General features: G+C 41.1%; 1 protein-coding gene across 1 annotated transcript in view; it reads left to right on the top strand.

The window, feature by feature from the left end:
* LOC128646928 (alpha-aminoadipic semialdehyde dehydrogenase) overlaps positions 1–15,929 on the top strand; it is a 340,000-nt gene that overhangs the window by 269,433 nt on the left and 54,638 nt on the right. Inside the window, exon 22 of the mRNA XM_053699738.1 lies at positions 10,356–10,429. Within this exon, the coding sequence (XP_053555713.1) occupies positions 10,356–10,429 (74 nt within the window). The remainder of the gene's footprint in view (positions 1–10,355; positions 10,430–15,929) is intronic.

Below are 15,929 nucleotides of genomic sequence, written 5' to 3'. Positions count from 1 at the left end.
TTGTTTAGGCTTTGATTCGTATACAACCCTTTATGAAGCCTATTTCTTCTGTTATGTGTGATCAGTCCACGGGTCATCATTACTTCTGGGATATAACTCCTCCCCAACAGGAAATGCAAGAGGATTCACCCAGCAGAGCTGCATATAGCTCCTCCCCTCTACGTCACTCCCAGTCATTCTCTTGCACCCAACGACTAGATAGGATGTGTGAGAGGACTATGGTGATTATACTTAGTTTTTATAACTTCAATCAAAAGTTTGTTATTTTACAATAGCACCGGAGCGTGTTATTGCCTCTCTGGCAGAGTTTGAAGAAGAATCTACCAGAGTTTTTACTATGATTTTAACCGGAGTAGTTAAGATCATATTGCTGTTTCTCGGCCATCTGAGGGAGGTAAAAGCTTCAGATCAGGGGACAGCGGGCAGATGAATCTGCATTGAGGTATGTAGCAGTTTTTATTTTCTGAATGGAATTGATGAGAAAATCCTGCCATACCGTTATAATGACATGTATGTATACTCTACACTTCAGTATTCTGGGGATGGTACTTCACTGGAATTACTCTGTAAAAAGTACATTAACCTTTTAATAAGTATTTATTATGTTAAACGTTTTTGCTGGAATGTAGAATCGTTTGCATTTTCTGAGGTACTGAGTGAATAAATGTTTGGGCATTATTTTTCCACTTGGCAGTTGCTTGTTTTAATTGTGACAGTTTCGTTTCTCTCTCACTGCTGTGTGGGAGGGGGAGGGGCCGTTTTTGGCGCTCTTTGCTACGCATCAAAAATTTCCAGTCAAGTTACTCTTGTATTTCCTGCATGATCCGGTTCATCTCTAACAGAACTCAGGGGTCTTCAAACTTCTTTGGAGGGAGGTAGATTCTCTCAGCAGAGCTGTGAGACTTATATATTGACTGTGATTAAAAACGTTGCTCTGTAATTTTTACGTTTCAAATTTAATTATTGTTACTTTACTAATGGGAACAAACCTTTGCTAAAAGTTGTGTTGTTTTCAAGGATTGATGCTATAACTGTTTTTCAGTTCATTATTTCAACTGTCATTTAATCGTTTAGTGCTTCTTTGAGGCACAGTACGTTTTTGTTAAATAAGATTGTAACCAAGTTGCAAGTTTATTTGCTAGTGTGTTAAACATGTCTGATTCAGAGGAAGATACCTGTGTCATTTGTTCCAATGCCAAGGTGGAGCCCAATAGAAATTTATGTACTAACTGTATTGATGCTACTTTAAATAAAAGCCAATCTGTACAAATTGAACAAATTTCACCAAACAGCGAGGGGAGAGTTATGCCGACTAACTCGCCTCACGTGTCAGTACCTGCATCTCCCGCCCGGGAGGTGCGTGATATTGTGGCGCCTAGTACATCTGGGCGGCCATTACAGATAACATTACAAGATATGGCTACTGTTATGACTGAAGTTTTGGCTAAATTACCAGAACTAAGAGGCAAGCGTGATCACTCTGGGGTGAGAACAGAGTGCGCTGATAATACTAGAGCCATGTCTGATACTGCGTCACAGCTTGCAGAGCATGAGGACGGAGAGCTTCATTCTGTGGGTGACGGTTCTGATCCAAACAGATTGGATTCAGATATTTCAAATTTTAAATTTAAATTGGAGAACCTCCGTGTATTACTAGGAGAGGTTTTAGCGGCTCTTAATGATTGTAACACTGTTGCAATACCAGAGAAATTGTGTAGGTTGGATAAATACTTTGCGGTACCGGCGAGTACTGACGTTTTTCCTATACCTAAGAGACTAACTGAAATTGTTACTAAGGAGTGGGATAGACCCGGTGTGCCGTTCTCACCCCCTCCAATATTTAGAAAGATGTTTCCAATAGACGCCACCACACGGGACTTATGGCAAACGGTCCCTAAGGTGGAGGGAGCAGTTTCTACTTTAGCTAAGCGTACCACTATCCCGGTGGAGGATAGCTGTGCTTTTTCAGATCCGATGGATAAAAAATTAGAGGGTTACCTTAAGAAAATGTTTGTTCAACAAGGTTTTATATTGCAACCCCTTGCATGCATCGCGCCGATTACGGCTGCGGCAGCATTTTGGATTGAGTCTCTGGAAGAGAACCTTAGTTCAGCTACGCTGGACGACATTACGGACAGGCTTAGAGTCCTTAAACTAGCTAATTCATTCATTTCGGAGGCCGTAGTACATTTAACCAAACTTACGGCTAAGAACTCAGGATTCGCCATTCAGGCACGTAGGGCGCTGTGGCTAAAATCCTGGTCAGCTGATGTAACTTCTAAGTCCAAATTACTTAATATACCTTTCAAGGGGCAAACTTTATTTGGGCCCGGTTTGAAAGAAATTATCGCTGACATTACAGGAGGTAAGGGCCACGCCCTGCCTCAAGACAAAGCCAAAGCTAAGGCTAGACAGTCTAATTTTCGTCCCTTTCGGAATTTCAAAGCAGGAGCAGCACCAACTTCCACTGCACCAAAACAGGAAGGAGCTGTTGCTCGTTACAGACAAGGCTGGAAACCTAACCAGTCCTGGAACAAGGGCAAGCAGGCCAGGAAACCTGCTGCTGCCCCTAAGACAGCATGAATCGAGGGCCCCCGATCCAGGACCGGATCTAGTGGGGGGCAGACTCTCTCTCTTCGCCCAGGCTTGGGCAAGAGATGTTCAGGATCCCTGGGCGCTAGAGATCATATCTCAGGGATACCTTTTAGACTTCAAATTCTCTCCCCCAAGAGGGAGATTTCATCTGTCAAGGTTGTCAACAAACCAAATAAAGAAAGAAGCGTTTCTACGCTGTGTACAAGATCTGTTATTAATGGGAGTGATCCATCCGGTTCCGCGGTCGGAACAAGGACAAGGGTTTTACTCAAACCTGTTTGTGGTTCCCAAAAAAGAGGGAACTTTCAGGCCAATCTTGGATTTAAAGATCCTAAACAAATTCCTAAGAGTTCCATCGTTCAAAATGGAAACTATTCTGACAATTTTACCCATGATCCAAAAGGGTCAGTACATGACCACAGTGGATTTAAAGGATGCTTACCTTCACATACCGATTCACAAAGATCATTACCGGTATCTAAGGTTTGCCTTCTTAGACAGGCATTACCAGTTTGTAGCTCTTCCATTCGGATTGGCTACGGCTCCAAGAATCTTCACAAAGGTTCTGGGTGCCCTTCTGGCGGTACTAAGACCGCGAGGAATTTCGGTAGCTCCGTACCTAGACGACATTCTGATACAAGCTTCAAGCTTTCAAACTGCCAAGTCTCATACAGAGTTAGTTCTGGCATTTCTAAGGTCGCATGGATGGAAAGTGAACGAAAAGAAGAGTTCTCTCTTTCCTCTCACAAGAGTTCCATTCTTGGGGACTCTTATAGATTCTGTAGAAATGAAGATTTATCTGACAGAAGACAGATTAACAAAGCTTCTAAATGCATGCCGTGTCCTTCATTCCATTCAACTCCCGTCAGTAGCTCAATGCATGGAGGTGATCGGCTTAATGGTAGCAGCAATGGACATAGTACCCTTTGCACGTCTACATCTCAGACCGCTGCAATTGTGCATGCTGAGTCAGTGGAATGGGGATTACTCAGACTTGTCCCCTACTCTGAATCTGGATCAAGAGACCAGAAACTCTCTTCTATGGTGGCTTTCTCGGCCACATCTGTCCAGGGGGATGCCATTCAGCAGGCCGGACTGGACAATTGTAACAACAGACGCCAGCCTACTAGGCTGGGGCGCTGTCTGGAATTCTCTGAAGGCTCAGGGACAATGGAATCAGGAGGAAAGTCTCCTGCCAATAAACATTCTGGAATTGAGAGCAGTTCTCAATGCCCTTCTGGCTTGGCCCCAGTTAAAAACTCGGGGGTTCATCAGGTTTCAGTCGGACAACATCACGACTGTAGCTTACATCAACCATCAAGGAGGGACAAGAAGCTCCCTAGCAATGATGGAAGTATCAAAGATAATTCGCTGGGCAGAGTCTCACTCTTGCCACCTGTCAGCAATCCACATCCCGGGAGTGGAGAACTGGGAGGCGGATTTCTTGAGTCGCCAGACTTTTCATCCGGGGAGTGGGAACTTCATCCGGAGGTCTTTGCCCAAATACTTCGACGTTGGGGCAAACCAGAGATAGATCTCATGGCGTCTCGCCAGAACGCCAAACTTCCTCGCTACGGGTCCAGATCCAGGGATCCGGGAGCGGTTCTGATAGATGCTTTGACAGCACCTTGGAACTTCGGGATGGCTTATGTGTTTCCACCCTTCCCACTGCTTCCTCGATTGATTGCCAAAATCAAACAGGAGAGAGCATCAGTGATTCTAATAGCGCCTGCATGGCCACGCAGGACTTGGTATGCAGATCTAGTGGACATGTCATCCTGTCCGCCTTGGTCTCTACCTCTAAGACAGGACCTTCTGATACAGGGTCCATTCAAACATCAAAATCTAACTTCTCTGAAGCTGACTGCTTGGAAATTGAACGCTTGATTTTATCAAAACGTGGTTTTTCGGAGTCGGTTATTGATACCCTGATACAGGCTAGGAAGCCTGTTACCAGAAGAATTTACCATAAGATATGGCGTAAATACCTATACTGGTGCGAATCCAAAGGTTAATCCTGGAGTAAGGTTAGGATTCCTAGGATATTGTCCTTTCTTCAAGAAGGTTTAGAAAAGGGTTTATCGGCTAGTTCATTAAAGGGACAGATCTCAGCTCTGTCCATCTTTTTGCACAGGCGTCTGTCAGAAAATCCAGACGTCCAGGCCTTTTGTCAGGCTTTAGCTAGAATCAAGCCTGTGTTTAAAACTGTTGCTCCGCCATGGAGTTTAAACCTTGTTCTTAACGTTCTACAAGGAGTTCCGTTTGAACCCCTTCATTCCATTGATATAAAGTTGTTATCTTGGAAAGTGTTATTTTTAATGGCTATTTCTTCGGCTCGGAGAGTCTCTGAGTTATCAGCTTTACATTGTGATTCTCCTTATTTGATTTTTCATTCAGATAAGGTAGTTCTGCGTACTAAACCTGGGTTCTTACCTAAGGTAGTCACTAACAGGAACATCAATCAAGAGATTGTTGTTCCTTCTTTATGCCCAAATCCTTCTTCAAAGAAGGAACGTCTTCTACACAATCTGGATGTAGTTCGTGCCCTCAAGTTCTACTTGCAGGCAACTAAGGATTTTCGACAAACGTCTTCCCTGTTTGTCGTGTACTCTGGTCAGAGGAGAGGTCATAAGGCTTCGGCTACCTCTCTCTCCTTCTGGCTTCGTAGCATAATTCGTTTAGCCTATGAGACTGCTGGACAGCAGCCTCCTGAAAGAATTACAGCCCATTCTACTAGAGCTGTGGCTTCCACTTGGGCCTTTAAGAATGAGGCCTCTGTTGAACAGATTTGCAAGGCTGCAACTTGGTCTTCGCTTCATACTTTTTCCAAATTTTACAAATTTGACACTTTTGCTTCTTCGGAGGCTATTTTTGGGAGAAAGGTTCTTCAGGCAGTGGTTCCTTCTGTATAATGAGCCTGCCTATCCCTCCCGTCATCCGTGTACTTTTGCTTTGGTATTGGTATCCCAGAAGTAATGATGACCCGTGGACTGATCACACATAACAGAAGAAAACATAATTTATGCTTACCTGATAAATTCCTTTCTTCTGTTGTGTGATCAGTCCACGGCCCGCCCTGTTTTTTTTAAGGCAGGTAAATATCTTTTAAATTATACTCCAGTCACCACTTCACCCTTGGTTTCTCCTTTCTCGTTGATTCTTGGTCGAATGACTGGGAGTGACGTAGAGGGGAGGAGCTATATGCAGCTCTGCTGGGTGAATCCTCTTGCATTTCCTGTTGGGGAGGAGTTATACCCAGAAGTAATGATGACCCGTGGACTGATCACACAACAGAAGAAAGGAATTTATCAGGTAAGCATAAATTATGTTTTCTCCTCCTTGGAATCTTTACCTAGTGTTAAGAATTTTGCAGGCTCCTCCTTTTGAACCTATGCAAATGGACAATAAACTACTTTCTTTAATGTGTTATTTCTGTTGGTTATATCTTCTGCTAGAAGAGTTTCTGGGTTGTCTGCTCTTTCTTGTAAACACCCTTATTTGATTTTTCATCAGGATAAGGCTGTTTTATGGACATTCAATTTTTTACCTAAGGTTGTTTCTTCAGACAACTTTTGCATAGTGATTGTTATTTCATTGTGTCCTAATATGAAGAATGCTTCTGAAAGATATTTGCATTCTCTCAATGTTGTTAAGGCATCAAAATATTATGTTGATGCTACTAAGGATTTTAGACAAACTTCTAGTTTGTTCTTTTTTTCTGGGTTTAGGAAAGGTCAGAAGGCCTCTGCTATCTTTTTACCCTGTTGGTTAAAACGTTTCATTCTCAGAGCTTATTTGGGGGCAGATCAGTCTCCACCACAGCAGATTACTTCTCAGTCTACTAGGTCAGTTGCCACTTCTTTAAGATTGAGGCTTCAGTTGATCAAATTTGCAAGGCAGCTACTTGATCTTTGCATACGTTTGCTAAATTCTACCATTTTAGATGTTTTCGCTTCTTCTAAAGCAGCCTTTGGTAGAATTGTTCTTCAGGCAGTTGTCTCAGTTTGATGGTTATGCCTGTTCTTAAGTGTAATTTAAAAAAAAATATATAATAATTTTTTGGGGTTATGGAGTTTTTTTTTTCTTAATGAAAAATGTTTTTAAATCCCTCCCTTTATGTTATTACTCCTGGACTCCACAGCTTGGGTATTAGTTCCCATGAGTAATGGCTTGTGGACTCTCTCCACCTGTATGAAAGAAAACATAATTTCTGCTTACTTGATAAATTCATTTCTTTTGTGGTGGTGAGACTCTACGAGACCCGACCCTTTGTTTTTGGGGGTTAGATTTTTCTTCAGCACATCTTTATTCCCTTCTCCTTTTATGGCTCTTATTCCTTTTTTTGTGAGGTAGGAGGGGTTTTATAGAGCTCTTGAATTTGGGAATCTTTGCCTAGGGGTAGAGAAGAGTAATTAACATTAGAAATGGATTGTTGGCTCTCACCGCCATTAAATAATTTTTATTTTTTTTTATATATGTTTTTATTCAATTTTAAAAGTATAAATAACAATTGTGGACACACAGGACCCCCGCTCCTATAGACACATATATATGGTACGGACACGCAGGTCCGATTAAAGTTATTGTCAAGACATTGATAAGTCAGGAAACCCTTCCTTAGTGAGGGAAGGGGGCTTTAAACCAACTCCCCCAAGATCAAACCAAGAAATAAAAGTTCGAACAGTAGTAGAGGTGGAGGACATCAGATCTACACATATTTTTCTGTTCCAAATAAGTCAAAATAGATCCGACCAATGGGGAATTCACGCTTTTATAACACAAAAGGGGAAGGATGGGTAGGATAGGGGAGTTTCTGGTGAAAATAGTTCACCTAACTTGAACCCTGGTGTGGGCTTTAAATGTGGGGGGGGAGCTAGGGCATATGTACTAAGTTTAGTCCTCACAAAGAAACCCCTAGGTATATGGGAGATGAGAACAAAAGCTATTGTACTACAGGAGGGGATTGTATACAAGCTGAATATAGTATAATGGACACTCACTAACCTATTGATATAAACTGAAGCAGCAATGTATAGCAGCATAAGGAAGGTCACGAGATAATCTTAAAACTGTACTTAGCATACACCATACCTAGAATCAACAGTACCCAACACATACAGAAACAAGCACATACACTACACAGTAAGCTCTGAACCTGGCCCACAAAGTGCCTAGCTCATCCAGTACTAAGGACAATTAGCACCAACAAATAGTACCGAGGACAAATAGTACCAAAATCTGTACCTAGCACACACAGTACCTAGCACACGCAGTGGCTAGCACACGCAGTACCTAGCACACGCAAGACCCAGCACACGCAAGACCCAGCACACACAGTACTTAGCATACACCATACCTTAAAACTGTACTTAGCATACACCATACCTAGAATCAACAGTACCTAACACATACCGAAACTAGCACACACAGTACCTAGTAAGCTCTGCACCTGGCCCACAAAGTGCCTAGCTCATCCAGTACTAAGGACAATTAGCACCAACAAATAGTATCAAGGACAAATAGTACCAAAATCTGTACCTAGCACAAACAGTACCTAGCTCACACTCACGCAAGACCCAGCACACGCAAGACCCAGCACACGCAAGACCCAGCACATGCAAGACCCAGCACACGCAAGACCCAGCACACGCAAGACCCAGCACACGCAAGACCCAGCACACGCAAGACCCAGCACACGCAAGACCCAGCACAAGCAGTACCTAATGCAAACAGTACCTAGCACACACAGTACCTAGCACACACAGTACCTAGCTCACACAGTACCTGGCACACACAGCACCCAGCACAAACAGCACCCAGCACACACGGCACCCAGCACACACAGTACCCAGCACACACAGTACCTAGCACAAACTGTACCTAGCACTAAACATGACAATGGGATGTCTGGAATAACATCAGTGCCACTATTTCTTTTGAGCACATCACTGTGGGGGCCCCTCTCAAACCCCCTCATGATAGGGAGGTGACACTAATATAACAAGCATGATACCTTATACCTAACCATAGGGCAAAACTATTCTGGGGAAATAAGCAGTGAATATCGCCAATTTGGGTTTATAATGAGCATAGACGGGACATATCTTTATATATTGAGTTGAATATATGAGGAGGAAAACCTTTTTCTTGCCACATTCTAATCACTAGGGAACAAGAATATACAGTGCCATATAGTAATATCTACTCTACCCCCACCATCATGTATGGGTCAGCTTAAGTACATTTTATAGATGTAGGGACTTTAATGTTTTGGAGTTTCTGAATCCCAAACATATTATAAAACTGAATACCACCTTAGGGACGTAATGCAAACATTAGGTATTTTCAGAGATTGTAAATATGGCAAAGTCCCAAAGCGTCTAGGAGATATTAATATGGTGAAAAAGTACATATCCTGTATATAACACAGTTATATCTCATTTTCTGTTGCTGCTATCTGTTGGCTTGATATTTGGATGCTGCGTATGCACAGGCCTCTTCCACTGTATGTGTGTTAATGAATTGGTACACATAATAAGAGTGCATATCTTCGAATCCTCGGGTCAGGCCTCATCTATCTGTTACATTTTCAAAATAAGTTAGGAGTCCATCCCTGGGCTTCTTGTAGCAGTTGTTCGCTGTTTGAAACTTAGCTGCGAGAGCCGCGTGATAGTGCAAGATGGCGCAGGTCAGTAAAGGTGCCGCATCAGCCCTGCACTCTCTCTTCACTCTGCATAGCCTCTCCCGTGTATTTTCGGCACCTCACCCGATAGAAACAGCTCTCCAATGTTAGCTCCGAGAAGCACAGCTGCTGACATCAAGGTTACTTGGCAGCCAAAAACTTTAGTGCGCTTCGTGACGCAGTAATTCTCAGAGCCAGTGCCGGTAACGGCTCATCAAAACCCTCCAGGAGTAATCTTGTAAGCAGTCTCTTACTACTGTGCCGTGTCGATACCTCGTAGGGTAATTATTTTAGAACTGTACCTGTTTGGGTGGTAATGGGTAAGCCGGACAGTCTCGGCAGCTCCAAAATGGTGTTGAGGTCTCCGTTTTTTTCAGGGAAAGTCTCCATCCTTGCTGCCCAGTCATTACACTTGTCTTGCCCAAGCTGTGTTGCCAAAACCGAGCGTTTTCTAGCCACTAAATTTATTAAATTGAGCTGTTTCAGCTGGAGCTGAGACAAAACACATCTTCCTAGCTTGGCTGTTAGCTCCGCCCCCCATTAAATAAATCTTATATTTTTTAGGGTTATAGTCTTCCCCATATGAACTTAATGACGTTTGTTCAGGATGATTGCTGTTGCTATACTTTGCTATAAATAATTTGTGTTCTATGGTGTTTTTTTTATATTTAATTTTATTATTAATATTGAATTACATTATAATATAATAGAAATTCATAGAGATTTGTCTTTTCATTTTGTTTTTCTCCTGAAGATCATTTGATTATAAGTGCGTTTTTCTATAGTTTAGGGAGTTATAGCAACTGATCACTACTGGCTGTGTAAAGTGTATATGTGGTTTAGCCAAGTATCAATACTGTTAAATTATGGAAATAATTTAGATTTAAGTTGTAAAAAAAAAAAATCAACTTTAAAGCTTCTCAAAAGTTTAATTAATAAAATGTATTATACAGAAATGTGTTCTTTGCAGATATTTTGTGAAAATCTTCAGTGGCTATGCAAATTCATGCTGATTCTGATTATTTTTAGTAGGTCTCCGGATGTTTTTTAATTTTTCTCTCAATCTTTTTCACTTTAGGCCGAAGGGATCTGATTGTGGACTGGTGAATGTCAACATTACTACTAGTGGTGCTGAAATTGGTGGAGCTTTTGGTATGCATCCTTTTTAACATATTTAATGTGGATCCAAATATTGGTAAAGCGCATTAATGTTGGCTCAGTATTATCTTATTATGAAGGTACTATTTTATAGAGTTAGCTGGCATATTCTCCCTATCCTTATATTCCCATACAGTCACTTTCTGTAGGACACAGGTTAAGGTTCATGCAAGTAGCAGGACTATTAGAGGCTGTTTTGAATCATATAATAATACAGCAGTAATAAGCTCTTCCTTAAACATTCTTGAAATTATACAAATGGGCAGATATCAATATTTTAGTTTTCAACCATTTACATTCCTTGTCTTCAAAAACAATTGCAAGCAGGTTTCTAATTAAAGGGACGTAACACCCAAAAAAAATGTCTTGATTCAGATAGAACATAAAATTTTAAACAACTTTTCAATTTACTTCTGTTATCAATTTTTCTTTGTTTTCTTGTTATCCTTTGTTGAAAACTGGAATGTAAGCTCATGAGTTTGCACGTGTCTACAGCATTACATGGCAGCAGTTTTGCAACAATGTTATACATTAGCAGGAGCACTAGATGGCAGCACTATTTCCTGTCATGTAGAGTTTCAGGCATGTGCACGCTACCTACCTAGATATCCCTTCAACAAAGAATAACATGAGAACAAAGCAAATTTGATAATAGAAGTAAATTGGAAACTTTTTTAAATTGTATTCTCTATCTATATAATGAAAGAATTTTTTGGGGTTTAATGTCCCTTTAAGCTGGAATAGGTTATTTCAGTGGTGATGAGCCTAGGGCTTGTGTGTCCAAGATGGACTTCAAAGCAAATTTGCTGGCATTCCTCCCCAGGGCCACCTTACTGCTTGGTTTCATTGGCTTTAATTGTAGAAATTGATGAATTTTCTTACCAATCCATGCTATATATCCGCAATTAATTTGTGTTGATATCTATTATTTATAAGAACAAATGTTCCTTTAATGTCCTTTGAAACTGAAAAAAGGCTACATTGAACACAAAGCACACTCTGAAAAAGGTTTTCTACCCCTCCTATATTTTAATGAATATCTTCAGGAAAGTCATTATATACTGGTTGCACTAAGCTTCAGTTCATGAACACTTTTATGTTTTCTGGGTATAAACTTAACCAGTAAATAAAATATTTCAGCATCTACTGCTTGTTGAAGGCGGTCAGGTTTTAAATGTTTGAGTTGGATCAAGCTGAGGCTTTCCTCCCTCAGTACATGGCTTGTTTGGGGATTCTTTAGCACTGCCCCCACTCAACTGAGCACTGTGTTCTCAGTGCAATGCACAAATATTGCACCTTGCTTTCTTTTGGATATACTTAAAAATGTACCTGATCTATGTTTTATGTTTATCTTTTCTGATTTGCCCCGATGGGACTGGTTGACACCAAGATATTTTGATCTAATGAAAGGGTTCCCAGTAAGGCAAATTTAGCACTGTTGCAAACCATAATCTTATTATAAATAGATATTTCCTATATTATTCAAAAGTAATTTCTTTCCTATGACATGGAGAGTCCACAACGTCATTCCAATTACTAGTGGGCGATTCAACTCCTGGCCAGCAGGAGGAGGCAAAGAGCACCCCAGCAAAGTTAAAGGGACACTGTAAGCAAAAAATAACTAAGCTTGTAACGAACTAACTACCCTAATCAAACATTTTCTCAATATAATCTCATAATGAGATTGTTACCGTTTTGCCGATTTCTTTCTTCAGTTATTTATTGCTTTCCAAACCCACTCCGTGGGTATCCTTAGCTCCTGTGCAATCTGGGCTGACAACCCCGGTTTGAATATGGCGCCTCTAATAAGCTCTGCGCATGCGCAAGATTGCGCAACGTCACAGAAACCGTCACTCCTTGTAATGTGCAAGCGTGATTCCTATCTGTGGGTAACTTCGGATTCACTAGTTGAAAATGCGCATGTGATATTTCGCCGATTTTATGCGCAGTAGGACAAATTAGTCTCTTAATGAGATGCATAAACATGCAATATGATTGGTTACTGTATCCTAACACATAGTGCCGACATTTGTGGGCTGGATATCTTGACGTAATCGCGGAAAACTAAATATGATTTTTCTACCGTTATGCTTCTTCGTTTTACAACATTTATAGGTCAGTATGTTTTAGTTTATGCTTATTACATGTTATATGGGGTTTGTTTATAATAAAAATAGTAAAAGATAGTAATCCTTTAAAGGGACATTAAACCCAATTTTTTTCTCTCATGATTCAGATAGAGAATACCATTTTAAACAACTTTCTAAATTACTTCTGTTATCTAATTTGCTTCATTCTCTTGATATTCCTTCCTGAAAAGCATATCTAGATAGGCTCAGAAGCTTCTGATTGGTGGCTGCACATATTTCCCTCATGTGATTGGCTCACCCATGTGCATTGCTTTTTCTTTAAGAAAGGATATCTAAAGAATGAAGCAAATTAGATAATAGAAGTAAATTGGAATGTTGTTTAAAATTGTATTCTCTGTCTGAATCATGAAAGAAAATGTTTGGGTTTAATGTCCCTTTAAGTATAACTGCCTTATCCATAACCCCCAGTCATTATTTTTGCCTCTGTCAATGGAGGATGTGCAAAGTTGTGTCTAAAGATATTTAAAGGGACACTGAACCCATTTTGTTTCTTTTGTGATTCAGATAGAGCATACAATTTTAAGCAACTTTCTAGATTACTCCTATATATTATCAAATTTTCTTCATTCTCGTGGTATGTTTATTTGAAAAGTTTAGATGCCGGCCCATTTTTTGTGAACAAACTGGCTTGTCCTTGCTGATTGGACAGCACCAATATATTAAACAAGTGCTGCCCATGGTTCTGAATAAAAAAATTACTGGCTCCTTAGCTTAGATTCCTTATTTTTCAAATAAAGATAGCAAGAGCACAAAGAAAAATTGATAATAGGAGTAAATTAGAAACTTGCTTAAAATTGCATGCTCTATTTGAATCATGAAAGAAAAAAAATTTGGGTTCAGTGTCCCTTTAATCCTTTTATGGGTACTTTTCCCTGCAAGCAAGGATTTGGGGTCTAGCTGTGCCCATGTCAATCTCTTGCGTAAGAGTAGTGGTGACTTTTAGCAGTGAGGAAGTCTTTGCTTTACTTTTAACACTTTGCTACCCCTATGTAGAAAGCCAGAGTTAATTACTCCGTTCTTTCTTTTCCTACAGGTCCTTGGCAGGGGGTGCCTTACCTGCCACACCTAAGGAGCAGCATCTGTCCTGCAGTTGAATCCATAGTGCCTTTGCCTTCTAGGTATGGAAGGACAGTAGCACTTAACAGGTTAATCCTCATGTGGATCTATGCTTAGTGATTCTTCCTAGTTAAGGATTCATTTTGGATCTTTGACACTTTATGTGTTTGACATAAAATAGAGATTTTTTATACTGATCTCTAAGATTGCGGCTGAGCAGTTACATAATCAGGGATTTGCAGCTTCTGTGACTATTTTAACACAATGGAGGACTGGCTCTAAAAGGAAACCGTATTATGTACACACAGTAATATGTTCCACTATATTTCCCTGCACGGTCTGTTTGCATACAATTATGGCTTATATTGTGTTACGAGCTCTGTATGTATTGGTTTTATTTTCCCTCGTTTTAGTGTAAGGGTATTGTGTACACTCAGTGTTATGAGTGTCATTCTAACTGCTGAGGGACCGGACCGTTTTTATGGAGCAGTTAGAGTCTTCTGACTTAGAGACATTTTGCTGCGCCCTGCCTTTTTATTAGTTATATGCCGTAGGCTTATCTGTTTCAACATAAGGAACGTCTTTTGCACTATGGCCTGCAGCTTTGTATGCTCCGTCAATGGAACAGAGATCTTTTGGATTTATCTCAGAGGATACATCTGGACACTCTAACAAGAGACTCTCTCTCGTGGTGGGTGTCACAGGAACATCTGTCTCGGGGCATCTTGCCTTCTGAGAGCTTCCTGGGATATTGTGACTATGGACGCCAGCCTGTCAGGTTGGGGAGCTGTTTTGAGGCCCTCTAAAGGCCTCAGGGCCTGTGGTCTCGGGGAAGAGTCCTCTCTTCCCATAAACTTCTTGGAGTTGAGAGCTATCTTCAATGCCCTTATCAACGTGGCCTCTGTCGTTGGTCCGGGTTTATATGTTTCCAATCAGACAACATCACCTCAGTGGCTTACATCCACCACCAGGGAGGGACTCAGAGTTCCTTAGCCATGAGGAGGTGATTTGCATTCTATACTGGGCGGAAACCCACAATTGTCTCCTATCTGCCATCCACATTCCAGGAGGGAACAACTGGGAAGCAGATTTTCTGAGCAGACAGACCTTTCATCTGGAAGTGAAGTGTTCTCTCAGATATCCCTCAAGTGGGGGGTGTTCCAGAGTTGGATCTGATGGTGCCCCCGCCAAGACACCAAGGTTCCAAAGTATGGTTCAAGGTCAAGAGATCCTCAGGCCGTTCTGATAGATGCTCTAGCGGTTCCTTGGAGGTTTTCTCTTGCTTATCTGTTTCCAACGTTTGCTCTCCTTCCATGAGTCTATGCTCGTATCAAACAGGAGAGAGCTTCGGTGATACTAATAGCTCCTGGTATGGGCCTTGCAGGATCTGGTTCGCGGATCTAGGTTGAGGATGTCATCTTTACTCCTTAAAAGTTTTTCCTCAGAGGAACTGACCTTTCTACTTCAGTGTCCTTTCCTCCCATCCAAACCTAGATTCTCTGAAGCTAACTGCTTAGAGATTGAACACATAGTTCTGGCTAAACATGGTTTTAATGAAGAGGTAAATGAAACTATGATTCAGGATCGAAAACCGGTTACTCGCAAGATTTTACTATAAGATATGGCGTAAATATCTTTTCTGTGTGAATCTAAGGGGTTCTCCCTGAAACCGGGTGAGGATTCCCTGGATTTTGTCTTTTCTTCAGGATGGACTGGATAAGGGTTTATTGGTCAGTACTCTAAAGGATCAGATTTCTTTGTTATCTATCCTTTTGCCCAAACGTCTGACAGGACCTACCAGATATTCAAGCCTTTGTACAGGCCCTGATTAGAATTAGGCCTGTGTTTCAACCTATTGCTTCCCCATGGAGCCTTAATTTAGCTCTTAAAGTTTTGCAGCATGCTCCGTTTGAGTCAACGCATGTTTTGATATAAAACTGTTATCATGGGAAAGTTTTAGTTTCTTTTTTGCCATTTCTTCCGCTCGCAGAGTGGTCTGTGCTTTCAGCTCTGCAGTGTGATTCTCCTACAGTATTTTTCATGCTGATAAGGCGGTCCTTTGTCCTAAATTGGGGTTTCTCCCTAAGTGGTAAGCGTATCGAAACATTAATAAGGTAATTGTTGTTCCTTCTTTTTTGTCCTAATCCTTTTTCTCAAAAGGAACGTCTTTTGCATAACTTGGATGTTGTGTGGGCTCTAAAATTTTACTTACAAGGCTACTAAAGATTTTCGACTATCTTCTGCCCTGTTTGTTGTTTTCTCTGGAAAGCGTAAGTGTCAGAAGGCCA

This window comes from Bombina bombina, chromosome 2 (genome assembly GCF_027579735.1).
Source record: "Bombina bombina isolate aBomBom1 chromosome 2, aBomBom1.pri, whole genome shotgun sequence".
Classification (NCBI taxonomy): domain Eukaryota; kingdom Metazoa; phylum Chordata; class Amphibia; order Anura; family Bombinatoridae; genus Bombina; species Bombina bombina.
The sequence above is the reverse complement of the archived record's forward strand: the minus strand, read 5'-3'. Positions and strand labels throughout refer to the sequence as shown.